This window comes from Sinocyclocheilus anshuiensis, unplaced genomic scaffold (genome assembly GCF_001515605.1).
Source record: "Sinocyclocheilus anshuiensis isolate Anshui unplaced genomic scaffold, SAMN03320099.WGS_v1.1 scaffold552, whole genome shotgun sequence".
Lineage (NCBI taxonomy): Eukaryota > Metazoa > Chordata > Actinopteri > Cypriniformes > Cyprinidae > Sinocyclocheilus > Sinocyclocheilus anshuiensis.
Window position 1 is genome coordinate 617,839 of NW_015554362.1, and position 27,144 is coordinate 644,982.

General features: G+C 36.6%; 1 protein-coding gene across 1 annotated transcript in view; it reads left to right on the plus strand.

Annotated features, from left to right (window-relative positions):
• Positions 1-27,144, plus strand: part of LOC107671443 (thrombospondin type-1 domain-containing protein 7A-like) — a 141,403-nt gene that overhangs the window by 65,694 nt on the left and 48,565 nt on the right. The window contains exons 5-8 of the mRNA XM_016464365.1: positions 4,977-5,132; positions 6,128-6,331; positions 11,126-11,320; positions 23,396-23,624. Of these exons, the coding sequence (XP_016319851.1) occupies positions 4,977-5,132; positions 6,128-6,331; positions 11,126-11,320; positions 23,396-23,624 (784 nt within the window). The remainder of the gene's footprint in view (positions 1-4,976; positions 5,133-6,127; positions 6,332-11,125; positions 11,321-23,395; positions 23,625-27,144) is intronic.

The window sequence follows — 27,144 nt, forward strand, 5'->3', positions numbered from 1 at the left end:
CCCAACCGCTGGGTCAAAACAACCCAATAGCTGGGTTTGTCCCTTTTTAACCCAGCGCTGGGTTATATTTAACCCAGCATTTTTTTAGAGTGTATGATGCCATAAGTGAATCTTTATAAGTTCAATTTGAATCCATAATAAAATCATTATGCATTCAATTTGAGTTCCATTTTATTACTGTATATAAAATAATTTTTATATTTCTTATACCAAGTCATAAGCGATAATTTATAATTTCCATTAGATTCCATAGAGATTCTTTGTAAGTTCCACATGATTCTATAATCTATATATCTTTATACTGTAAATTTCATATGACTCCATAAGTAAATCTTTATGAGTTCCATTTGATTTCCTAAGAGACTCTTTCATATGATGCCTTAAGCATTTTTTTTTTCTTTTCATTTTCATTTGAGTCCGTAGGAGAATCTTTATAAGTTCAAATTGATTTGATAGAATCTTTGTAAGTTCCATATGATACCATAAGTGAATCTTCACAAGTTCCATTTGATTCCATGAGAGAATCATTTCAAAGTCCATGTGATGCTGTAAGATAATTTTTTATTTAATATAATGCCATAGGAGTATCCTTGAGTTCCATATGATGCAGAAAATCAAAATGATTCTTGATGAGAAGAGAGTTCTTTGCTGAAGTGCTGCAAAAATCCATTGAAGACGCTTGATTTTGAGAGTGTAGGAGGAATCCTGCGGCTTTTGACTGGCTGAGATCTGGGCACAAGTAAAAGCTAACCAGCTTATACCTCACATTATCACATTACTGTCTGAATGAAAGTCAAGGCGATGACTTTCGCTGAATAGGCGATGAACGCTGAATAAACTGCCATGACATTTGATTGGACAGAGCTATATTTGGAGTCTACTATGGAAAAAATAAATGCTTTATAGGGGAACCAAATGTGATGGATGCGATTCATTTATGGCATTACAAAGCAATGGGTTTGGCTGGTTATCATGAGCAGTTTGGCCCTGCCTGTCAATGACATAACCAGAGGTTGCATTAACTGAACATTTTTCTGTCACTTACCAAATTGTAAAAAACATTGACAGATAATTCAAAATGCTTTCTGTTGTTTTGACAGATATAAAAATAAGTTGTCTGTTCTATTGCATTTGGTGAAGAAAACTTGAGAAAATAAAATATGAAAGTAGACTGAGAGGTGTGAGTAAAGATTTAAATAGAGACACAAGAGTTTTTCATATTTTACTGACAGGTAAGAGTAGAGCATGCTGGAAAATTTACAACCCAGTCCATCAGAATGACAGAAAATGATTTTATATCAAACGTACCTGTGCATTGTGATTAAATGGATGTTATTTTATTGTATTTTCTGAAGGACTCTTAAAAGGTCAAATAGATATATTTTACCTTGCCTGCTGCTTTTGACGTCACAGCTCATGATACTTAAAGCTAACGCTTATGCCTTAAAGCTGTAATATTTTGGAAGTAGTCACAGTATAGAGCTCATAGTGATAGTATTTGTATTTGTCCCTTGAGTGATGTTTATTAGCAGTAGTTTGTGTGTTTTGTAGAAGGTCAGTCTCCAAACAGCCAGATACCTAGTGTCCCTCCCCTCCTGTCTATCAGCTATGAGATCTCAGGTAAGATTTTTAACCCCCTAAAAAGGAATATTTTGGGTATTTTTCAACTGAATGTAAACACACCAGTATTGCTTTGAAAGTAAAACCAGCACTTTTATTTTATTATAATTATTTTATTTTATTATAATTATTTTATTTTATTTTAAATTTATTATTTATTTTTAAATGTATTATTTATTTACATTTTTATATTTATTGTGTATTTTATTTAAGTAAATTTAATAATTTTAATTATATTTAGTAATATATTTAATTGTTATATTAATTTTAATTCTATATTTTTAATTAAACGTATTTTATCCTCTTTATCCTATTTTATTTTATCCTCTTTCCTTTTTGTATGTGACATAATGGTCTTTGTTTGATCAGGTCTCTTTGCTTAAAGCATGTTTACATATTTTGTTTGCTTAGTCTGTTTACTCTCTGTATTTTTGTAAGTGTTTGCGTCCATGGAGAGCTCATTACAAGGGTACATACTGATGCAACACTCTGTGCTTAGTCAACACTATCCTTTGGGCACCAGACAACTGACAGAGAATGATTGACAATGACAGTCATTCTGACAGCTCCTTACTGTACACTCTTCTTCAAAAGAAATTAAAAAATGGTTTGTATTTGTTTTATTTGGGCCTTTTAAACTAGCCCCTTTTGCCTATGATTTCATGGGCTCTATAACACAGAGCAAAGCCTAGCCTGCAGTTCTTTTGCTAATCGTGTATATGTTGATAAGCACTACACTGTTCAAAAGTTTGAGGTCAGTATTTATTTATTTATTTATTTTTAAAGAAATTAATACTTTTATTCAGCAAGGTAGCAGTAAATTGATCAAACGTGACAGCAAAAGACATTTATGAAGTTACAAAAAAATTCCATTTCAAAAAATGCTTTTCTTTAAAACGTTCTGTTAACAAAAAATATTAAGCAGCAAGTTTTTAACATTGACAATAATAATTTTTTATTGAGCACCAAAGCAGCATGCTATAATGATTTCTGATTTCTTTTAAAATTCTGCTTAACAATTCAGCTTTGCAATCACAGGAATAAACTACATTTTAAAATATATTCAAATAGTTAAACAGTTATTTAAAATTGAACAATATTACTGTTTTTTTTAATAATGCAGCTTTGGTGAGCATAACATAACAGCAGAAAAAAAAAAGTCTTTCAAACCCCAAAGTTTTGTCAGGTAGTGTATATTAATAAATAGCAGGGCCACGTTAGGTTTTTCATCTATTTTCAAACAGCTACCCAGATCACAGATCATTCTCATGCTTGAAGCTAAGCCTGTCCGCCTGGGTTTGTCAAAGCAGGCACAGACCGCAAACTTTGATTAGACAGAAAGTTTGCGCAGAAGGTCTAGACCATCTGGCATGTAAACAAGGACAACCTGTGCTGTGTTATGTTAACTTAGATGATGGTGCATTACACTGAAATCTGTCTCTTCATTAATTTTGGGAACATGCAGCACCAGAAGAGCTGAACGAGGTGAACTGTCATTCCCCATGCCCATTTCCAGAGTTCAATCAATTCTTTTTGTTGAAGGTCTGTGGCGCAGTCAATCTTCTTGTGATTTTTTAGTTGACAATTTGTGTGTGTGGAGAGCATTTTGTTTTGGAAATCTCTAGTGAGCAGAACGCACCACATATGAGCATGGAGAGCTCTACGAGAAGAGTTTACCTCGCTTTGATGCAAACGCAGCAGTCATGTCACCTGTCACCCATCAAGCCGACAGGAAAATCCTGTGTTAAAACATTAATGCACCGTTTTTGAATTTGTGTTTTACCGTTCTTTTCCACACATACTGGGTCCAGACAGGATCTACAGACTTGGCTTGCATTTTCTACACTCATTTGAGGACTATTCCTCTGAGAGGACTATTTTAGATTGATTTTGTGTGTGTGTGTGTGTGTGTGTGTGTGTGTGTGTGTGTGTGTGTGTGTGTGTGTGTGTGTGTGTGTGTGTGTGTGTGTGTGTGTGTGTGTGTGTGTGTGTGTGTGTGTGTGTGTGTGTGTGTGTGTGTGTGTGTGTGTGTGTGTGTGTGTGTGTGTGTGTGTGTGTGTGTGTGTGTGGACAAATTTGTACCCAAAAGTGAGCAAAACCTGACAAAATCGCCAAAAACCTCCATTTGGGGACATCCTCATTTGTAAAATTGGTATAAAAATAAAGTAAACAAAGTTTTTTTGAAATTGTAAAAATGCAGAAAGTTTTCTGTGAGGGGTAGGTTTAGGTTAAAAAGTGTGTAACTATCTGTATATAAAAACAATAGAAGTCTATGTAATGTGCGTGTGTGTGTGTATGTGTTCAATCTTTATTTTAAAGTAAGTAATAGATATCACATTTTTATTTTATTTTATTTCAGGTGAATAGGGTAAAAAATGTAACTAATATATTACAATACTTCCCCATTTCATTACATTTAAGAACTGCAAACATTTTTTGTATTACAAGTGGGTTTTTTTTAAACTCGATATATCAGAAAATACTGTCAACAGCCAGAATTAAAATACATTTTCTCCATGTTTTTAGGATTAAGTGTTACCCAAGTGGAGATTTCTAGCAGAAGAAAAAAAAATCACATTTTGAGAAAACAAACTTTAAATATACAGTGGGTACGGAAAGTATTCAGACCCCCTTAAATTTTTCACTCTTTGTTATATTGCATATTGCTGCTAAAATCATTTAAGTTAATTTTTTTTCCTCATTAATGTACACACAGCACCCCACATTGACAGAAAAACACAGAATCGTTGACATTTTTGCAGATTTATTAAAAAAGAAAAACTGAAATATCACATGGTCCTAAGTATTCAGAAAGGGGGTCTGAATACTTTCCGTACCCACTGTATGTATTGTAATTAAAATGGGCAGACGAAAATATATTTTGGATGTTTTCTTTCCACTAGTTCTTCTGAAACGTGTTATAAAAAACCAAAGTTCCCAAAATCTCAAAACTGAATGAAAAATACAATGATATTGCCTTATTTAAAAACATTTTTTTTTTAATTATTTTGTTTATTATTTTAATTTATTTCATTTTTGTCATAAATTTTTCTTTTATTATTGTCATTATTTTATATCTCATATTTTTGATTATTGATAACTGGGAACGTTATCAGATTAGTTCAAATATGTAAAAAACAAACACGTGCATTCAAATTATGCAGAAATCTGTGGAGATTCCGGTTTTCTCCTGTTTTTCCTTTGCCGTGATGCAACAGGGAATCAGGATTCTTCGGAACGTGTTTAATGTTGCCATTTGTTGTTTCCTGCAGTTACATAAACCTAATTGTCCGTCATGTGTGGTGCTCATGTGGGAGTCTTATTGCAGTGTTTTAATGCATGTGTTTGCATTATAGCATTGAAACCCGTCGACGTTCTGCTCTGCAAGGGAACGACTCTGAGTACCACGCAGCTGTGTCAAATCCCGTGCCCTGTGGAGTGTGAAGTGTCCCCGTGGGGCGCCTGGGGGCCCTGCACCTGTGAGAATTGCGATGAACGCGTCGTGAAGAAAGGTAAACATGACTGAAACCAATAATATATTCACTGAAAAGGAAGTGTCAAATACTGAGACACAATATTATACTGAGGCACAGAATAGAATATTTCCTTTTGATTTAACCATTATCATAAATAATTTGTCCAAGATGCTGCATTACGGCATATCAGCAGAAATCACGTTTCAAACATGTCTTAATATTTCTCTACTGTACACTGATTATATTATATTTTGAAAAACAAAAAGCAAAATAGATCAATAATAGAAGTTTAAATATACTGAACTTTGCCTCTATATATAAATTTGACTAATTGGTCAATTTTTAATGCCATTAAGATATTTTTACATTGCAACATTATTTTAATAATAGTTAAACACATTTGCTCCCGTAATGTTATACATGCATCATAGTGGAAAATGCTGTATTACATGATTTGCCTTTAATTAAATTATTTTATTTAAAGGTAACAGAACAACTAAATTATAATTTGAAATACTTTTAAATATTAATATATTCTTATTTTTGTGGATTACTCTTTTGAACAGTACTGAGTACTGAGAACAGTACTGAGTACTTTTTTTTTGCTAAAAAATTTTTTTTAATAAAATATATCAATGCACAAAAGGTCCTAAAAATATAATTTATTATTATTATTATTATTATTATTATTAAATTATTTATTTAATGATTTAGAATTTTTATTTTTTTAACTTTGCTTTGCTTTTGGACTGAAATGTGAATTGGACATGTTCTTGAGAGTTTTGTAAGATCCACCCTAAAAAATAGATTCAACGAAAGGTCACACACTTCCACCACAAATCGCCCTAGGACAAGTTGGTTAAAAGTAATTGGGTGTAATGTCATTGAAAATGTCATTGAAAATGACATTAGATGCTACTTAGTTTAATATTTTGTCCTACTCCAGTGACATTTTAAGTCTGACTTACAGTAAGTGTTCACTCTATGTATGGACCTAACTAATAAACCTTTTCTGTCACGCTTATTTGCAGGTTTCAAGTTCAGACGACGTACAATCACTAATTACCCCACGGGTGGCGAGGGGAACTGTCCTCATCTGGTGGAGGCCATCCCGTGTGATGATCCCAGCTGTTTTAGCTGGCAGCTAGTCAAGCTAGAGGAGTGTATCCCTGAAGAAGACATGGACTGTGGAGAGGGAACGCAGACTCCACAGGTCCGCTGCATCAACAGCGAAGGTATTAAATACTGCTCAGGTCAGGTTTACACTGTAAAAAAGATCCTAATTTTAACAGCTAAAGACTGTAAAATTGCTGCAGTAAAAACCAATTGGTTAACGATAAGTTCCTTTTAAGGGTGTACATCATCATGTGTTGATTCAGAAGGGTTTGGGATCTCTGTATTGATGTTGTTAATGCATGCATTATGAATCATGTTTAATTCAATCTGGATTACAATCACGTATATCTATGAAACTGTCAAACCTCCTAAGGAAAAACTAGTCCAATCCGAATAGGGCTTAAGAAAACTGCAACTGGAGCATGTGGTCTTTTTCCAAAAATGCAAAAATAATCTCTTGCGTGAAGCTTGCCAGATGATTATACCGCAAAAGCAGGCCAGTAGATTCTCACTTGTGTTATGAAGGCTTCTGTGGTGGATGTCTTTAAAAAGCAGGATTGATTTTGAATCCAGTAATTAGCCTCTGGGAATTCAAACACTATCCTGGTGGAAGGCAGCCGTATCTCGTCTCTCAGCTGATGTGTCCTGAACATTTCTCAGCTGGAGCTCTTTACAGGGTTAATGCTGCAGAGAGCAGAGGAGTGTAAACATGCTGCTAATGGTGATCGTGTCCTCCTACAGCTCAGCTCCTCAATAAAGACAATCTCAGCCGTGCCTGGAGAGACACTTGTATATTTGACTTGCACTAGCTGGTAAATTGTCCTCTTCAACGACAGCAAGGCTGCATTTATTTGATTTATTGATCACAGGAATAAATTACATATTACAATATGTTCAAATAGAAAACAGGCACTTAAAATTGCAATAATATTACACTGTAAAAAATCTGTAGTTTTTACAAAATAATATTGGCAGCTGTGGTTGCATGAAAAACAGAAAAACTGTAAAAACTTTTACAGAACAAACTGTAGATTTTACAGTATAAAACTGTAATTTACAAACAAGACAATTTGAGTGTAAACTAGTAAATTCAACAATGTACACTGCTACTAAAATCTGTTTTGTATCTTGAACATAAATTGACAATCACCATAATAATGCAGGTGGTAAAAGGCAATATGAAGAATCAGTTCATCACAAGTAGCTTTTCCACAAGCTGAAGTATATACTAATATATAGAAGACACAGAGTCATTCATGCAAACACTAAACACCATCATGGTAACATACACAACACTTAAATAATGCAATAAACATTCATTAAACAACAGAAGATGTAACATAAAACCCACATGTACATAACTGATAACAAACATCACAAAACTATTAAGAAACATGATTATTTATACAAAATACTTTCAAATGTGGAGTGTCACGCTGGGAATTCTGGTAATATTAGTTTACAGTTTTTTACTGTAAATAATATGTTGATTTGTTATTTTTTACTTCTAAAAATTGTACAATTAACAGCATTTTACTGTAAAATTACATTAAATGTCTGTTTAGATCTTTTACAGTTTTTCCCTGTATATAGTACGGGAACTTCCTGTTAACATATTAACTTTTTTTTCCCATAGCGTTTTTACAATATTTTACAGTTAAAATTACACTAATTTTTTACAGTGTAACTGTTTTCTCTTTAAACATATTGTAATATGTAATTTATTCCTGTGATCAAAGCTCATCATTACTTCAGTCTTCAGAAATCTTTCACAAATCAATCTAATATGCTGATTTGAAGCTCATTTTTCATTATTATCACAGTAGTGCTGTTTAATATTTTTGTGGAAACTGCAATAAACTTTTTTCAGATTCTTTGATGAATAGAAAGTTCAAAAGAACAGCATTTATTTGAAATAAAAGTCTTTTGTAACATTATAAATATCTTTACTGTCACTTTTGATCAGTTGAATGTGTCCCTGCTGAATACAAGCATTAATTATTTCAAAACAAAAATAAATTAAAAAAAATAAAAATCTCACTGACCACAAACTTTTAAATGGTAGTCTATATTGGCAAACTGACACTTAAAATCAGCTTGGTGTAATAATTGCAAAAAATGTCTTTAATAGGTCAATCTCGTTCTGAGAAAAGGTCTTGTATTTGGTTTGGCATTTTATTATCTTATGTCATGAAATTCACAATGTGCTGTCAGATTTGATTGGTGTGGTTCTTTTTTTAATGGATCGTTTGAATCGAATGTAGCAGTCTGAATTGGTCAGATGACTCACTTCCTCACTGGAATGAATTGAATGATTCATTGAATGCCCAAATTGAATGCCCAAATCAAAAATAGAGAAATCAGTGCTATGTTATATTGTTGAAAGTAATTTTAAAAATGCTACTTTGTAAGTTAGGTGAAACTTAAATTATTGTCTTATTACTTACTGACAGCATGTAGTTAAAGGTGACATATGTCATTTCTGCACCACAGCAGAGACTCCACATGAAATAATGATTGTTTTCAAACAGGTTTCACACTGTCTGCCATTGGCCGAGTAAACAGATGAGCTCACAACCATTGACTGCTGTGTCAGGATGCTAAAACAAACAGAGCAATGTTTTGACAGACACAGGGTCACGGCGTTCTGACAGGGTCACGGTCTTCTGACACGTCTGACAACTTGTCACCCCTGTTTCTCAAGTCTAAAACACCTTGTTAGTCCTGATAAATACTCCATGTTCTCAAAGTTGACAGCTTCTTGCATTATTTTTGTGCAATTGATCTGGGAAAACTGTCATAAATTTGGGAAAAAGTAATGCTTGATGGTCAGTTTTCATATCTAAAAATGCATGAGATCTCAAAATAATCATTTCTCAGTTTTCTCTGGCCAAGAACCGTATAACTGATATAACTGAACTGTTTTTATGAGCAGGTTTATCTGCAATAGCTGATACCAAAGCAATAGACATAACTCAAAATATTCAGTATTCAATATTCATTGTTGGAAAATTTGGCTAATCCTCTAAAGTGCTCATTGTAGTAACCTGGTAGCTTGTAAACCCTTGGTTTCAAGGCATGCTGGTAAAAAGAGCTTGTTTTTCTGTCAGACTTGTCTAAAAATATCTGAGGACCATAATGGACGTAACAGTGGATGCTTCCAGAAATTGCAGATGTAATTTCTCACAATTTTGCCATATGTGGGCTCAGTATATTTATGGAGAGTCTGAAAAGATAAACCATCACAGCTTCTACTAGGAAACATCTGTTGTTTTCAAGAAATCCCTTAATGTCACGTGACCCCTGTCATTTAGAATCTGCTGTGTGGCCATGTGATATGACGTCTATGAAATAATAATAACATGCAATAATGTTCTCTAGCATCTGTCGCGTGAGCAATCGAATGCCTCTCTGTAGCCGCACGCTGTGGCAGATTGATTCCATCACGCACTGATTAAAATTTATCTGCTAGTTGTTTTTTTACAGCCAGACTTGGCATCTGCTTCACTCTGACTGTCTCGGCGAGTGACACGTACAATATTACTTCACAAATGGCCACGGTTCTGACACAGATCGATGTAAATATTGTATCGCTGTCTGCTACAAGGAAAACTTGGAGTGTCCCTGCTTTTGATGGAAATATTTATTGGGTGTTTGTGGCTCAGTGCTCAAGCAGAGAGCTTTTTTTTTGTTTTTTCTCCGCAGCGTGTCACTGAGCTAAAGCCAAAACCAAGCTGATACTCATCAGATTTGGCTCAAAGTAAAAGATTTGATAACAACCCTTGAGAGAGGCTGTGCGTTGTAATGAACGCTGCCAAACACAGACACGCTGACAACAATTGCACATGTTTTGTTTTTGCCCGTCCTTCAGAACCATCTGTATGATTGCTTTCTCCAGTTTTTAGGATGGCACTGTTACAAAATAGGACAACAGAGTGGTTTAAAATGCATTAAAAGCTTGTCTGGGTGAATCATATTTTGCATAAAGAAAATGTTGCCTAATTGTTGGGCCATTAACATAATTTGAATTGTGACGTTTATTGTCATGACAGTTAAGAACATTTTACGCCATCATTTTCATTACCATAATGCATCTGGATGTTTTTTGGTACCTCCCTTATTTCTCAATGGTGATTCTCCTGAGCTTTTTTTTCTTTTTTTTTTTTTTTTTGGACAATATTCTATTCTTAAAGTAATACTTTTTTAATATATTAATATTTAGTATATTTTATATTTACTTAATGTTCACTTTAATCTTGTTATGTTTTAATATTTTATATTTTTAATCTGTTTAATTTAATATTTAAAATTGTAATATTTTATATGTTTAATAATCAAAAATCAAAGGCAATACAATAAATTCTACATTGGTGTATGAATAAATAAGAATTGTGATTCTTTTTTTTGCATTAAAGAGATTTTATTGCATTTACAGTATTATTGCAATAATTATGGGAGAAAAATTTACATAATTGTTATGCAATTAATGCATGCAAAAAATCTAAAAAGTTTTAAAAATAGGCTTGATTGTCTTGCCTTCTTGCTTCTTTTGAAATTTGACATGAATTATAACCCAGACATGTGCTTGACATGTTACGTTAGCTTCTTCCGTCTGCTGTACAGTGTGTAACCTACATGTGAGATCAAATACACTTACACCAGATGATACTATTACATAAATTATGAATTTGTATGTGGATGTTGGTCAAGATCCCCTGGGAAACTGTATTTATTTTTAAGTACTGTTTAACAATTTAGCTTAAATACCTTCATGGTTATAAATATTTTCATCAGCTCATTCTTCAGATGCATCAATGTATCAGTTTTACAGCATGTACAGTAAAAATAATCATGTGAATGGTGCTTAATGAATTTGAAACATGTTTTAAACCCACAAATGTTTTGTGCTTCAGGTACAGAGGTGGAGAAGGAGATGTGTGTGGATGAGGTCTACCCTTCATCTGTGCCCTGTGTGGTTCCCTGCCCTAAAGACTGCGCTCTCAGTCTCTGGACCGAATGGTCCACCTGCTCCCAGACCTGCTCCAGCAAAACCGCCGAGGGCAAGCAGATGAGAACACGAGCCATACTGGCATACAATGCAGGAGAAGGTACAAAAGATTAAACTCGGAAAGCTAAACACATCGCTAAACTCACACAATACTAAACAGTAAAAATAGATACACATTTTAGGTAAAAATAAATTATAATTATATATGGGTAATACTTTAGATTAGGGAACACTATTCACTATTAACTAGTTGCTTATTGGTTGTATATTAGTACTTATAAAGCACATATTAATGCCTTATTCTGCATTCTGCATTTCTAGATCCCTTAACCCTACCAATACCTAAGCATAACTCAAACATAACTACTACAAACCTTACTTACTATCAATAAGCAGTAATTAGGTGTTAATTGAGCAAAAACGCTTAGTTAATAGTGCTTATTCTGCATGACCATATTCTAGATCCCTTAACCCTACCAATACCTAAGCATAACTCAAACATAACTACTACAAACCTTACTTACTATCAATAAGCAGTAATTAGGTGTTAATTGAGCAAAAACGCTTAGTTAATAGTGAATATGTGTTCCCTAATCTAAAGTGTTGTCAAATATATATAAGATTTTTTATGTTTTTTAAAGAAGTATCTTATGCTCATCAAGGCTGCATTTATTTGAACAATAAACAAAAATACAGAAAGAAAATGTAATATTGTAAAATATTATTACAATTTAAAATAGTGGTTCACTTTCGATACTACACTCGTACTGCGTCTGCTAAGACGCTTTGGGGAAAAGCCTTTTTTCTCCTGAACTGAAGCCTTTTTTCAAACACGCAGTGAAACTGTACAGCCAATTGGTTCGTGCAGTGTATAAAAAACAAACCAATGGCTCGGCAGCGGAGATGCATGAGCCTATGGCGCCAAAGCCTGCCAGAATGGGCGGTGCATCTGGCTATATAAGCGGGCGTTCGCCACAGGATTCTCAGATTTCTTCTCCTTCAGCAACGACTACTACTACGTCTCTACGCTGATCCGAAGCCTGCTCGCCGTTGACACGCCTTCCCAGCTGGAATCGGGACCTCTCAGCAAGAAGAAGAAGAAGGATTCTCAGATTTCTTCTCCTTCAGCAACGACTACTACTACGTCTCTACGCTGATCCGAAGCCTGCTCGCCGTTGACACGCCTTCCCAGCTGGAATCGGGACCTCTCAGCACGGCTTACCTGCTTCTCCGCCGCTTCAGCGACGCAGCAGTTCCGGTCCTTTTCCCCTGCCGCCATCTGGCGATTCTAAAAAGAGCTTACTAAAAGAGCTTGGCGCTGTTGCAAATGCTGCGCCGTTACTGCGGTTCGTGCAGGTCTCCCCTGCACGCCGATGACGACCACACGGAGTGCGTTTCCTGCTTGGGGAAATCCCATGCGGAAGCTGCGCTCACGGGAACTGATTGTTCTCTCCGCTCGCGGATCGCTTTCTTTTCAGAGAGCGGCTCCGCCCCTCGCACCCTCCCGTTTTCTTCCTCCCAGGGACCTGTGAGGAATAAACAGCGGGGCAGAGGACTCCAGCGACCAGCTGCGAGCGGCAGCCATCTGGATGAGTGGTTCCTGCCGGGGCGCCGCCAAGCCCCTCGTCAGTCTTCCTCTCTGTTCTTCCCGGAGGTCCATGATGAGCTCACCAGATCGTGGCGTGCTCCCTACTCCGCCCGCCTTCGTACTTCTACTTCATCCGCCCTCACTTCCATCGACGGCACTGAAGAGAAGGGGTACAATAAGCTGCCTTCCCTGGATGAGTCTGTGGCTGCGCACCTCTGCCCGCCCACGGCTATCGGCTGGAGAGCAAAAACCCTTGCAACCGTCCAGGCCGTGTAGGACCACTTCAGCTCTCGCTGGACGCGCCTACACTTCAGCTGGACAGGCGGCTTCGGCGTTTCATTAAATGGCGGTCCTCCAGGTCTTTCAAGCTAAGATCCTCGCTTCCTCAGACGAGTCTGGCCTGGACCCTGCGACCCTCAGGGAGCTGAGGAGCGCAACCGACCTGGCTCTGCGTGCCACCAAGACCATGAGATTGATGGCCAGCCTTGTGGTACTCGAGCGCCATTTATGGCTGACGTTAACAGAGATCAAGAGATCTCGATGCTCCAGTCTCTCCCAAAGGTCTCTTCGGACCGGCGGTCAAAGGATTCGATGAGCGCTTCACGGAGGCACAGAAATTGTCCCAAGCTATGCGACATTTCCTGCCTAAGCTGCTGCCTCTGGTCGCCCTAAGTCTGCGCCGACTCAGCAGCCAGAAAAGCCAGCACCTGCCACCCCCGCCGTTCAGCCCGCTAAGGCGCACCAGACACGGGGACACTCTCGCTCGGCCAGACGCTACCCTCTTCCTAACTGCCAGGGACCCCAACCCAAGATTGCGTTGAACCCGGCGCCTCAGGCGTCCTCCTGATCTGCGAGACAGGAAGAGGATGGGGCCAGATTTCACTACGAGTTAATTCAACCCCTCGCTACACGGGCCGAGGCCTGGCAGGCCATCCCCGGAGTGTCGAGATGGGTTATGGGGATAATAAAACGAGGATATTCACTCCAATTCGCTCGAAGACCCCCGCGCTTCAGCGGCATGGTCCCCACCTTAGTGCAAAGCAAGGACGCTCACGTTCCTCATCCCCAAAAAAGATGGTGGCCTCCGGCCCATCCTCGATCTCAGACGCCTGAATCACGCCCTCATGAAAAGGTCATTCAGGATGACTACACTGAAACAGATCCTTGCGCAAATTCGCTCAGGAGACTGGTTCTTTTCTCTGGACCTGAAGGATGCATACTTTCACATCCAGATAGCCCCTCGTCACAGGCCATTCTTGAGCAGGAGACTGTCTGGACCTGAAGGATGCATACTTTCACATCCAGATAGCCCCCCGTTGCAGGCGATTCTTGAGATTCGTGTTCGAGGGAGTGGCTTATCAATACACGGTTCTTCCCTTCGGGCTGTCCCTGGCCCCCTCACTTTTACGAAGTGCGTGGACGTGGCTCTCTCCCCTCTGAGACAGATGGGAATCCGCATTCTCAACTACCTCGACGACTGGCTCGTTCTGGCCCAGTCAGAGGCAGAGCTAATATCACACAGGACCCTTCTCCTTAGCCATCTGGAGTGCCTGGGACTCAGGGTCAATTTTGCCAAGAGCGCATTTTTCCCCAGCCAGCGAATATCGTTCCTGGGAACAATTTTCGACTCAGCCCAAATGAGAGCTGAAGTCGCGCCGGAACGGGCTCTGGCCATATGGAGGCTGGCGACCTCCTTCGAGATTGGTACCGCTCGCCCTCTCAACACGTTTCAGAGGATGCTGGGCCTCTTGGTGGCGGCATCGCCAGCCCTACAGTTGGGTCTGCTTCGTATGCGCCCCCTTCAGCGCTGGTTGAAACCACGGGTTCCATCCCATGTCACGGACGCCTACAGAACAGGGTGAGTCAGGCCTGTGTAACAGCCCTGGACCCCTGGAAGAGCTCCCGCTGGATGGAACAGGGCGTGACCATGGGGATGGTCTCAAAGACCATGGACGCGTTGGCCCACGATTGGCCCAACTTCCTTCTTTATGCTTTTCCCCCGATCGCCCTGATCCCACAGGTAATCAGGCGAGTAAGGGAACAAAAATACAAGGTTCTCCTGGTGGCCTCCCTCTAGATGAACCAGCTGTGGCTATCAGAGCTGACTCAGCTGTTGGTAGCCGCCCCTTGGCCCATTCCGTTGAGACGGGATCTCCTCTCTCAAGTGAATGGGACAATATGGCATCCTCGGCCCGATCTGTGGGCCCTGCACGTCTGGCCGCTCGACGGGAGCCTTCGAGCCTCCCAGAGCAAGTCTTGAACACAATTTCGGAGGCTAGAGCCCCGTCTATGAGATGCCTCTACACCCTTAAGTGGTCTTTTTTCTCAGCTTGGTGTCTAAACCGTGGCAAAGACCCTCATACTTCCGATTTGACAGAGGTGTTGTCATTTCTGCAAGAGCTGCTGTATAAGGGACGCTCCCCATCCACGCTCAAAGTTTATGTAGCGGCTATAGTGGCCTCTCATGTCCCTATTGCGGGCCAATCGGTGGGCAGAAACAGCACGGTTATCCGCTTCTTAAGGGGCGCTAGGAGGCTGAATCCGCCTTGTCCCCTAACCGTCCCTTCATGGGATCTACCCACTGTACTGAGGGCCCTGAAGGGCCCTGCTTTCGAGCCGCTACAGTCTGCCAACATTCGGTCACTATCGCTGAAGACTGCTCTGCTTCTGGCACTGGCATTGCTAAAGCGAATAGGGAACCTGCAGGCACTCTCCATTAGCCCTGCCTGCCTGGAATTTGGGCCTAACGACTCTAAATTCGTCCTGAAACCAAGGCACGGTTACGTACCTAAGGTGCTCTCCACTCCGTTCAGAGCACAGGCCATTACGCTCTCCGCGCTTTCTCCCTCTGAAGAGGACAGAGAGTTATCTCTGCTCTGCCCCGTCAGAGCTCTGAGAATTTACATTGAGCGTTCCGCCCCTTATAGATGGTCGGAACAACTCTTTGTCAGCTTCGGTAACCGCACCAAAGGGCTTCCAGTCACGAAGCAAAGATTCTCGAGATGGGTAGTAGACTCCATCTAGCGTACTCTTCTTTGGGCCTTCAATGCCCCATTGGAGTACGGGCCCATTCGACTAGAGCAGGGGTAGGCAAGTTCGGTCCTAGAGAGCCGCAGTCCTGCAGAGGTCAGCTCCAACCCTGAAAAAAAAAACTCACCTACCTATAGCCTTAGTAATCCTGAAGACATTGATTAGCTTGTTCAGGTGTGTTTGATTAGGGTTGGAGCTGAACTCTGCAGGACTGCGGCTCTCTAGGACCGAACTTGCCTACCCCTGGACTAGAGGCATCGCCTCGTCTTGGGCATGGTCCAGTGGCGTGTCCATTACGGATATTTGTGAGGCGACCGGCTGGGCCTCGCCGTCCACATTCACAAGGTTTTATAACCTGGAAGTCCCGGCCTTGCAGGCCAGGATCCTTTCCGCTTGAAATGGCACGCGCTGCGTAAACAGACATGACAGAGACATGATCTTTCAGAAATCATTCTAATATGCTGATTTATTATTATCAGTGTTGGAATCAGTTGAACAGTGCTGAACCTGTGAAACGTTTTTCATGATTCTTTGATGAATAAAAAAGTTAAAAAGAACAGCATTTATTCAAAATAGAAATTTTGAATTAAAAAAAATCCAAGAATCCTGAAAAACGGCATCACAGGTTCCAAAACTATTAAGCAGCACAAATATTTCCAACATTGATAATAAATCAGCATATTAGTATGATTTCTGAAGGATCATGTGACACTGGAGGCAGGAGTAATGAGGCTGAAAATTCTGCTTTGCGTCATAGGAATAAATTATATTTTAAAATAGAAAAAAAAAATAGAAAACCATTATTTTAAATTGTAATAATATTTCACAATTTAGCACGGCGTGATTGTACTGTGGTCCCAAAGTGTCTTAGCAGACGCAGTACGAGTATAGTATCGAAGGGGAACGTACTTGGTTACAAATGTAACCTCGGTTCCCTGAGATACGGGAACGAGTACTGCGTTGCTAGCTGTGCTACGATGCTGCACGACTCAGTGTCTTCGTTTCAGTCGAATTTACCTGAGGATCCTATGCCAGAATGCCTTGTAATAATATTTCACAATATTACTGTTTTTTTCTGTATTTTCGATCATATAAATGCAGCCTTGATGAGCATAAGAGAGTTCTCAAAAAAAACAAAACAAAACCAAACGTAAAAATGGTACTGATCCCAAACTTTTGAATGGCAGTGTATATATACTGTATATTAGTTCTGTGTAAAGCTCTAACACCATTTATCTGTGGATGCCATTTGCTGTGATATTTTTTGTATCTAATACAATGACCTTCCAGCATTTCATATAATTAGTTTTTGGGGCCACTGTAACAAGCTGACATGCAAAAACCTTGCAATTTTCTATGGTCTATATAGTGCATAAGATTAGCCTGAAAAATCTGACAGGAAACTGTCAAGGAAAGACTCTGGTTCCACAAGGGTGGAATTTCTCAACCTAAAACTGTCTGAGGTTCTGATGGATGACTCCAGTGCTGTGACATCACTGACAGTCAGTGTTCCCAGACTCTTAAATCCACTTCATCTGTTCCAGCAAGGCTTAAGTGTCAGTTTACATGAGTGGGCTACTGAGCGTTCAAGACAAAGTGAAACACAGTTCATAGACGCTTTTACTTCTGTAATCAGATGTAATTCAGAATAAAATTCAACAAATGTGATTATTATCCATCAAGAATTAAAATGATTGTGTAAAGTGTGTCTTACATGCCAGAATGGAAGGGATGGGTTAAAAAATAAGGGTCTGAATAAAAACGTGTCTTCCTTTACTCATCCTCATGTGTTTCAGGTTTGGAAAAATTATGCATTTGATTTCATGTTTTTACCATGTAAAGCATGACATATGAAATAATTGTCAGAAAAATCTAAAAAAAAAAATTAATTGAACAGTTTATTGAACTAAAAAATATATATTTTAAAAGTTTGCATATGTGTTTATGAGTATCATATTTGATGCATCAGACTTTTATGGCTCATAGAGTATAAGAAAAAAAAATATTCAGAGCAAAATATGCAATTTGGTGCAGTTGCTGATATTTATATGGCCAAAAAGTAAGATGAAATTCTGATATCTTGTAATTTAAATCAATGAGATTTATATAACAGTGTAAGGATCCATATAAATATTATTTGTCACTCTATATCTCCTAAAAATATGTCTTAGTAAGATGATATTTAAATGCTTAGATCAAATCTCTGTAGTTTCAAAACATATACTGCAATGCAATACCATGATGAACAAATAAACATTCCTCACAAACCTGATGTATTATATTTGATACTCACATTTTAAAATGATTTTTGTAAAAAAAAAAATATATATACATATATATATATATATATACAGTATATCGTTAATCAAGTAAACCTAAGATGCTTCAGTCCAGTAAGTTCATCTTGAAATATTACTAGCAATATAAAAGTTATTCTTACATTTACTTAATAAAAATCAGTAAAGATTTCACAGCCAAAAGATACGGAAACCACAAGCTAAAGGTGAACGTTTTTACAATAACAATAAAAGTCCTTTTACTTGTTACAAAAGTATAATCTATAAATTAAATAAAGGAAGGCATGTAGTAGATTGTATGCAACAGGTTTTTCAGCAAAGTTTTGATCATGTTGATAATTTTGAGCCCTTAGAAATTTGTGGATCAAATATGAATTGATAATGGCAGTAAATTTTCCTCTCATTTGTCGTTTATGTATCATATTCTCTTCAGAGAAGTCTATATTGAATTGTTGCTTTGCTTTCTCCACAGTGACGTCAATGGTAGTGGCGTGGATTACAGTTATGGAGGGTGACACGTCAAAACATCTCATGTATTTATGGCCTGTAGAGTAGTTTTCCTGTTGAAGTCCTCTTAGATTTGTTTGAATGGTTTGAAGTAGCCGCTAAGTCCTGTCTTTTCTTACTCTTGATTCTTTTATCATTACTCAAAAATGTGTAAATGTTAAAACATTTACTTAGTACTAGTCGAGTAGATCCTGAAATATTCACTCTCTAACCACTGCATCTCTGAAGTTAAATGCGAAGACGCTCATAACTTTTGCTTTTTCTCAAGGTCTTACGAGGGTTCCAAAGTTTCCTGAGCTCTATGGTACAGTTGTTTTCTTTTCATCTCTTGCGTGCAGTTTGTAGATTTAGATGCAATAAATATCTTGTGTTTGATTATGTATAGGGTTAGAAAGTGTAAATGGAGTCTTTTATTCTTAGTCTTGTTTCCACAAGTTTAATGTTGCATCCATGAAGAATATAAATGAAGAAAGTGAGATATTTCGCTTGTATGCAATTGCTTTAAGCACCATTTTCCACTAAAGTTACTGGCTTTTTGAGCGATGAGTTGAGCGATTCCCTTTGGGAGGCGGATAGATTTATGTGACGATGAGTCTATGCACCATGCTTTCTGTGCAAGACATCTGCTTGACGTCTGACGTAAGATGCCGAATGCAGCCGTTCATGCAGCGGGACTTTATACATAATGCATGTCCTTGAGAGTCCATTTGTGAACAAGTCAGCAGAATGCTGAAACTCATACTGTAAACAAGAGAAAAATTATAGTCCTCTGGGTCTCTTATGAAACTTATGTTCATCATACTTTAATGCAAACAGGTCTTGCTATGCAAACTTACAGTATAAGCATATTGTTGAGAGCATTCAGAATGCAGTTCATAGCATTGCTTTCTCAGTGTTGCAGCATGAGTCACTATTGCGCACATTAGTGTAAACTCTTTTCTCCTGTGGTCAGATTTGTCTTTCAGGTCAAAAAATGTCATGGTGGAGCAATAGATTGATCTTAAGTTTGTTGAAGTTGACATGTTTTTATCTAGCTACTTGAATAATAATATATCCAGTTTAATGGCCCAGGAATTTTAAAGCAGTGATGTGAGGTGGACAAAAATTTAATTTTATTTAAGTTTATTTTATTTAATTGTATTTAATTTTATTTGTTTATTTAATTAATTTAATTTTGTTTTGTTTTGTTTTGTTTTGTTTTGTTTTGTTTTGTTTTGTTTTGTTTTGTTTTATTTTATTTTATTTTGTGAGGTGGACAAAAATTTAATTTTATTTAAGTTTATTTTATTTAATTTTATTTTATTTAATTTTATTTGTTTATTTAATTAATTTAATTTAATTTTGTTTTGTTTTGTTTTGTTTTATTTTATTTTATTTTGTTTTGTTTTGTTATTTTTATTTTTTTTTGGCACGTAAACTTACATTTAATTTGACCTTTAGACAGGTTTCAGGTTAAAGACATTTTAGATATACATTATACAGTCAAAAGACAGTCAGCACTATTAATATGCTGTTAATTAATACCATGTCACACCTATACACACTCAAATTAAGGCATCAAATTTTCGAGTATTTTATTTGTCACTTTTTTTAGACCATTATTCAACAAAACCTAAATAGTGATTTATTTATGTTCTGAATTTTCTTTGCTGTTACCATAAAAGTAGTACAATAATGCATATGATGTGCCAGCATTCCCATATACATTTGCATACTTTGCGTTTTGTATGTTTCTGGCTTAAAGCCTGATCATGAGTTGTCATTTCAGGAAATCAGTTCATTAGAAACACTCACAGAAATGAAGCAGTGAATGTGCTTTCTTTGATTGCAGAACATCTGAAAAGCTCAGTGTGAAGATTCTGTGGAGGCATTCGTAACACTGCACAGTTAAGCTTCATAGAGACACAAACATGTTCTTGTGGGAAGACCGCAAATACTCATTTGTACTCTCGGCCACCGTACATTTGGGCTTTTCACACTCCAGTTTGTTCATTCTTTTTTTTCTCAGTGTTTTACTTTACCCTGGGTTAGTAATTAATGATAGTAGTGGACGGGGTTTCACACTGTACATTTGTAAACCCTGACTTGCTTTCTTATTTGCATATTTATGACTTTAATAATATTGATTTAGGAGTTTACTTCAGACGCTGAACAGTTTTACTTACTGCAGCTATGCAAAGTGCATGAATATTGTATGAGCTAAGCTCTGAGGCGGTTTATGATTGGTTGTCTGTTGCTAAACTGCCTTGTTTCCATACTGTATATGGATGATTCTTCATTTAATGTAATTCCTCCGTTCCCTAAAAGTATTATTTTCTTCTTTTACAGAAAAATCCTTTTTATAAACATCATGCATTGTATTTTTCAAAATATAGATTATTATGGTAGCTTTAAAGTTGTTTAGTTTTATTGACTCAAATTAATTTTTCCTGCTTTTGAAAGGTTACATTTATCAGAAAATCTCTATCATCTGTTTTTTCATCTCTTCATCTTTATTTTTTATACTTTTTCTGAACGCTTTTATAAGAAAAAATATGTACTTTCAAATTAATTTGTCTTTTTTTTTTAATTTTTTTTTTAATTTGCCTTTATCGTCATAGGAAAAAAAAACATGTTTTCCCAAAGTTGATTATGTTTGGTTATGATGAAAATGAGAAGTGACAGTGGAGCTCATCTCTGCCATCAGTGTACATAATTTTAAGATTTTTTTGTACCATGAAAATCACAAAATCTTTCAGCAGCTTTTTTAGATGTCATTACAAAATTGCTTATAGAATTTTAGTTCTGAAACATGTTTTTATGAATTCAAGGTTTATTGATGGCTATGTGTTAGAAAGTTCAAAGCTTATCTACTGTAGCTTTTTCTTTTATCTTCTGTAACTATTTAGAATTTATTTTTATATTTTCTGTTTGCATTTTATTTATTAGCAATTCGTAGTGTTTTGTCATTTTTATTAGGTTTGTTTTAAAATGTCTGTATAGTACTTATTAATTTTTATTTCAGTTTTATCAGAATTAAAAAAAAAAAGGTTTTAGTTTTCATTTTAGTTTTAGTTCATGATGATAATAACCCTGCATACCACATTATACTTGAAGGCTCATCAAAGCCATGATCAAATCTTTTTTCAGGACATGTGATAAATGTTTTAACTGATGAAACATCGTTTGAAGAAGTCTGATTTTTTTTAAAGTGTCAAAAGTGCCTTGAACTGAAGAATCACCCTTATACATTTTGACATCACAAATCAGGGCACAAAATTATAAGGAAGAGCCTTGGTTACCTAGGGTTTAAAGTTAAACAAAGTGTGAAAAGCCCTATTATTACCCTCAATGCCCAACATAAACCACTATTATTATTATAACTCAATGCCCAACATAAACACACTAATCAGCTGTTTAATGGATCTGACAGTCAGATCCAATAACTATAATACTGTGCGTGTTATAAAGTTAAAGCAGGCAGACGTATTCGCTCACTTCTTCTCATAAAGCTCTTGCTTTCCTCTGAGAATGAGAGCGCTTTGATTCACAGGCCCACTGGGCTGCTCTGTCATCTGCAAACCTGTAAATGTCAGCAATTATTTCGACACACCGCGCCACTCTCCGCCGGCTGCATTGACTACCTGCCACTTGTGAGGAATTAGGAGGCGGCAATTATGTGAAGTGTTTCATCTTAATCAATATTAGAACAAGTTTAAGCGACTGGAGATGACGGCATTATGTTGAGATTTGAGAAAATTAACACTTGACCTTTCCTCGCAAGAAAAAAAACAAGGAAGAAAAGACGTTTCCGTATGCATTTAAAGGCTTATGCAAAATCATTTTTAATTTCAGTACATTTTTAAGTTTTCAGTTGTTCTTTTTAACATTTTATTCATCAAATAATCCTGAAAAACATATTGCAGGTCCCAAAATAATATTAAGCAGCATAACAGTTTCCAACGTTGATAATAAATCATCATATCAGAATGATTTCTGAAGGATCATGTGACACTGAGGCCTTGAGTAATGATGCTGAAAATTCAGTCTTGACCTCGTTGGGATAAATTAGATTTTAAAGTATATTAAATTAGAAAACAGTTATTTTGAATTGTAATAATATTACAGTTTTTTTCTGTATTTTTAATCAAATAAATGCAGCCTTGGTCAGCAGAAGAGACTTTAGAAAACATTAGCGGCAATCTATGTACAGAAATAAATACTTTTATTCAACAAGGATGTATTAAATTGATCAAATTGACAGTACACTATTTATGTTTCAAAAGATTTCAAATAAATGCCTTTAAACATTCTAATATAAGTTCTTTTGAATTTTCTGTTCATATTAGAATGATTTCTGAAGGATCATGTGACACTGAAGACTGGAGTAATGATGCTGAAAATTCAGCTTTGGACCACAGAAATAAATTACATTTTTAAATATATTCAAATAGAAAATAGTTATTTTAAATAGTAATCATATTTAACAATTTTACAGTTTATTATTATTTTTTTTATCAAGTAAATGCAACCTTGATGACTTCTTACACAACATTAAAAATGTTACCGATGCATAGTGAATTTCTGGTTATTATAATTTTTTTTTTTTTGTGGACTTTACTTTGATTTTACTGTAGCTGAAGTCTCCTGAGTTGACGTGCACCTTTAACACTTCCAGTGTGCAGAACCTCAAGCTGTGGTGGCATGACATGATGCCGGCCGCGTCTAGTGTAGACACGTGTCAGACCTAATGCATGTCTTCACACTCTTGCAGGAGGTTCCAGCTGTCCGAACACCAGCACCCTGCAGGAGGTTCGGAACTGTAATGAGCATCCTTGCATCGTGTATCACTGGCAGACGGGCCAGTGGGGACAATGTGTGGAGGATACCACTACATCCATAAATTCCTCCTCCAGCGCAGAAAAATCCACCTGCACCGTGGGTGTGCAAACGCGCAAGGTCATCTGCGTAAAAGTCAACGTCGGGCAGGTACCGCCCAAAAAGTAAGTCTACTTGCAAGATTAAATTAATGTTTTCCCTTCTCTGAAGAATTCTGTATGTAAATGACCTCGTATATGATTGGCCAGCGTTTTTGCGTGTGAAATTAATATCTTACAGGTTATGGATTTGCTGTTTGGTCCAATATAATTGGCATTGCACCATCCTTCAACAACTTCCTTTTTGCAAAGTTGTTGTTAATTGACATTCCAAGTTTCTGAACAGCTGCTGATATGTAAACATGTGCAGTCATATGTAGATGTGCTCATGGTTGAGAAGTTCACTAATATGGCAGAGCATCTTTTTTTTTCTTCTTTAGATTGTCAAAACTACATAAGAAATAAAATGTTATATTACATAAATAAAATAAAGTCTACATATAAAAAGTAACATATATATATATATATATATATATATATATATACACAGTGCTGCTTTTTACAGTGCTGTTTGTGAACCATTTAGTATTTTCTATATTTTTGCATAAATATGACTCAAAACATAATCAGATTTTCGCACATGTCCTGAAGGTAGACAGAGACAGCCCGATCAAACAAATAAGACAAAAAATATTTTCTTTGTCATTTATTTATTCAAGAAAATGATCCAATATTGCATATCTGTGAGTGGCAAAAATATGTGAATCTCTAGGATTAGTATTTTTTTTAAGGTGAAATTAGAGTCCATCTGTTTAGACGTGTTTTCAATCAATGCAATGACTATCGTTTTATTCAACGAGCATGGATCTTTCAATAGTTTGATCAGGATTGTGGAAGTGAATTATGGCACGAACTAAGGAGATCTCTGAGGACCGCAGAAAAAGAGTTGCTGTTGATCATCAGGCTGGAAAAGGTTACAAAGCCATCTTTAGTTTGGATTCCACGAATCCACAGTCAGACAGATTGTGTACAAATGGAGGAAATTAAAGACCACTTTTACCCTCCCCAGAAGTGGTCGACCAACTAAGATCACTCCAAAGCTGGACGAGGTTACTAAAGACCCCATGGTAAGTTCTAAGCAACTAAAGGCCTTTCTCACATTGGCTAATGTTCATGAGTCCACCTTCAGGAGAACACTGAACAACCATAGTGTGCATGGCAGAGTTTCAAGAAGAAAGCCACTGCTCTCCAGAAAGAACATTGCTGCTCGTCTGCAGCTTGCTACAGGTCATGCAGACAAGCCAAAGTGTTATTGGAGAAAGGGTTAGAAGACGGATGAGACCAAAATATAATATTTTGGTTTAAATGAGCAGCGTTATGTTTGGAGAAAGAAAACACTGCATTCCAGCATAAGAACCTTATCAAATTTGTGAAATGTGGTGGTGGTTGTATCATGGTTTGGGCCCGTTTTGCTGCATCTGGACCAGGACGGCTTGCCATCGTTGATGGAACAATGAATTCTGAATTATACCAGCAAATTCTAAAGGAAATTGGAGGAAACCCACCAATAACACAGAGTTGAAGTGGTTCTGTACTGAAGAATGGGCTAAAACTCCTACAAGTCATTGTGCAGGACTGATCAGCAGTTACAAGAAACATTTAGCTGCAGTTCACAAACTTTCAAGCAGCACTGTATATATATATATATATATATATATTGCATTATGGCATTATTTTCATGATAAATTTCCATTACTGAAATGTGTCTGTATGCATATGTAATATAAATATTAATATATTTTTCAGTTTTTCGTTATTTATATATACTCTATATTACTTTTTATACATATATAGATTTCATTTTCATTCTGCAATATAAAATGTATTATTTAAAATAAATATTTATACACATTTTTATAAAGAAAAATAAATACATATTTTTTTTTAATATAATTTTTAATGTATATTGTTATGCCACCATATATTATTTATTTATTTAACTTTTTAGGTTTTTATTTATTTATTTATTATTTTTAATCTAATTAATTTTAACATTTTAAAATCATTTTAAATTAAAGGCGGTGCAATACAATAATATTCAATTCCATAATACTGTACTGCATCATTTTATTTTTCTGCATTACAGTAATGAGAATGCAGTGGTTTTTTTTTGTTTGTTTGTTTTTTTGCATAATGACAATGTGATGCTTAATTGTCACAATGCAAAAAAATAATAAAAAATGCATTTCCTAAATTGGTCCTAAAATAGTCTTTATTCATCTTTATACAAAACATAATTTCTACTTTTGTAGTTTTGGAAATATTCTGGACATATTCGTGGCAGAATTCATGACATGAATGTAATCTTAATGTTTTGCCATTTGATGTCGCAATATTACCATGTGTTATGATGATGTTATTACATATGGCGTGAATCATACCTCAACTCAAGTGTCTCGGTTAGTGGTGATGGAGAATTGTTCAGAAGAAGATGGATTGCTTGTGTTTGAGTGGCAGATCGTAATTGCTCTACAGATGTCTGCGTGCTCACAAACCCTATCATTCCACTGCAGGCAAACGAGCTGCTGAAAGCTGAATAAACATGGAGTCACATACAGGCTAATTAGCACAGTCATTTTCAGACTGCCTAATTTACTGTTGATGATAATAGCGGTAATTAAGAGGGTTTGATTCTTTAATGTAATTTAATCACCACTAGATGAGGGACCTCTTGAGGCTTAGCACAAACAAACCCCCTAAAATACATCATTGATCCACTTAGTCGTTGTCCTCCTGACAGTCCTTTGTGGAAACAATAGCAGTGGGTATTTTGGCACAGACAAATTGAGGCTTAGCTATTATATTGCATTTCCACTCGCTTTTTTACCACTTCAAGGAGCAGAAAGTTGTGTTTTAGTCTAGACGGCGTAGGTTGCAAAAGTGCAATTTGATGAAGTGTCATATTTTAGGATTGTAAATCTATTATATTGCATTTCCACTCGCTTTTTTACCAAGGAGCAGAAAGTTGTGTTTTAGTCTAGACGGCGTAGGTTGCAAAAGTGCAATTTGATGAAGTGTCATATTTTAGGATTGTAAAAAAAAAAGAAATAATTTTCAAACATTCCAGTCATTTTTCAATGTTCGAAATGGTGTAGAAAAAGTCTTTTTACTCTTTTTTTTTGCATTTTTGCATTCTGCAGAATTTTTTCTCAGAATTACAAGTTTATATTTCCCAATTCTTGTTTGATATCTCACAGTTCCATGTTTATATCTAATAATTCTGAGTTTATATCTCGCAATTCAGGTTTGTTTTTTGTTACCACCATAAAATAAAAAGGTAATTTAAACTTTTTTTCTCACAGTTCTTACTTTTTTTCTTGCAATTGTGAGTTTATATTTCAATTCTGCATTAATATCTTGCATTTCTGACTTTGTTTTCTAAAAATGCAAATTCTGAGATATATGTCAAGAATAAAGTCAGAATTGTGAGATATGAACTCAGAATTATGAGGAAAAAAGTCTGAATTACCTACAGGTGCATCTCAATAAATTAGAATGTCGTGGAAAAGTTCATTTATTTCAGTAATTCAACTCAAATTGTGAAACTCGTGTATTAAATAAATTCAATGCACACAGACTAAAGTAG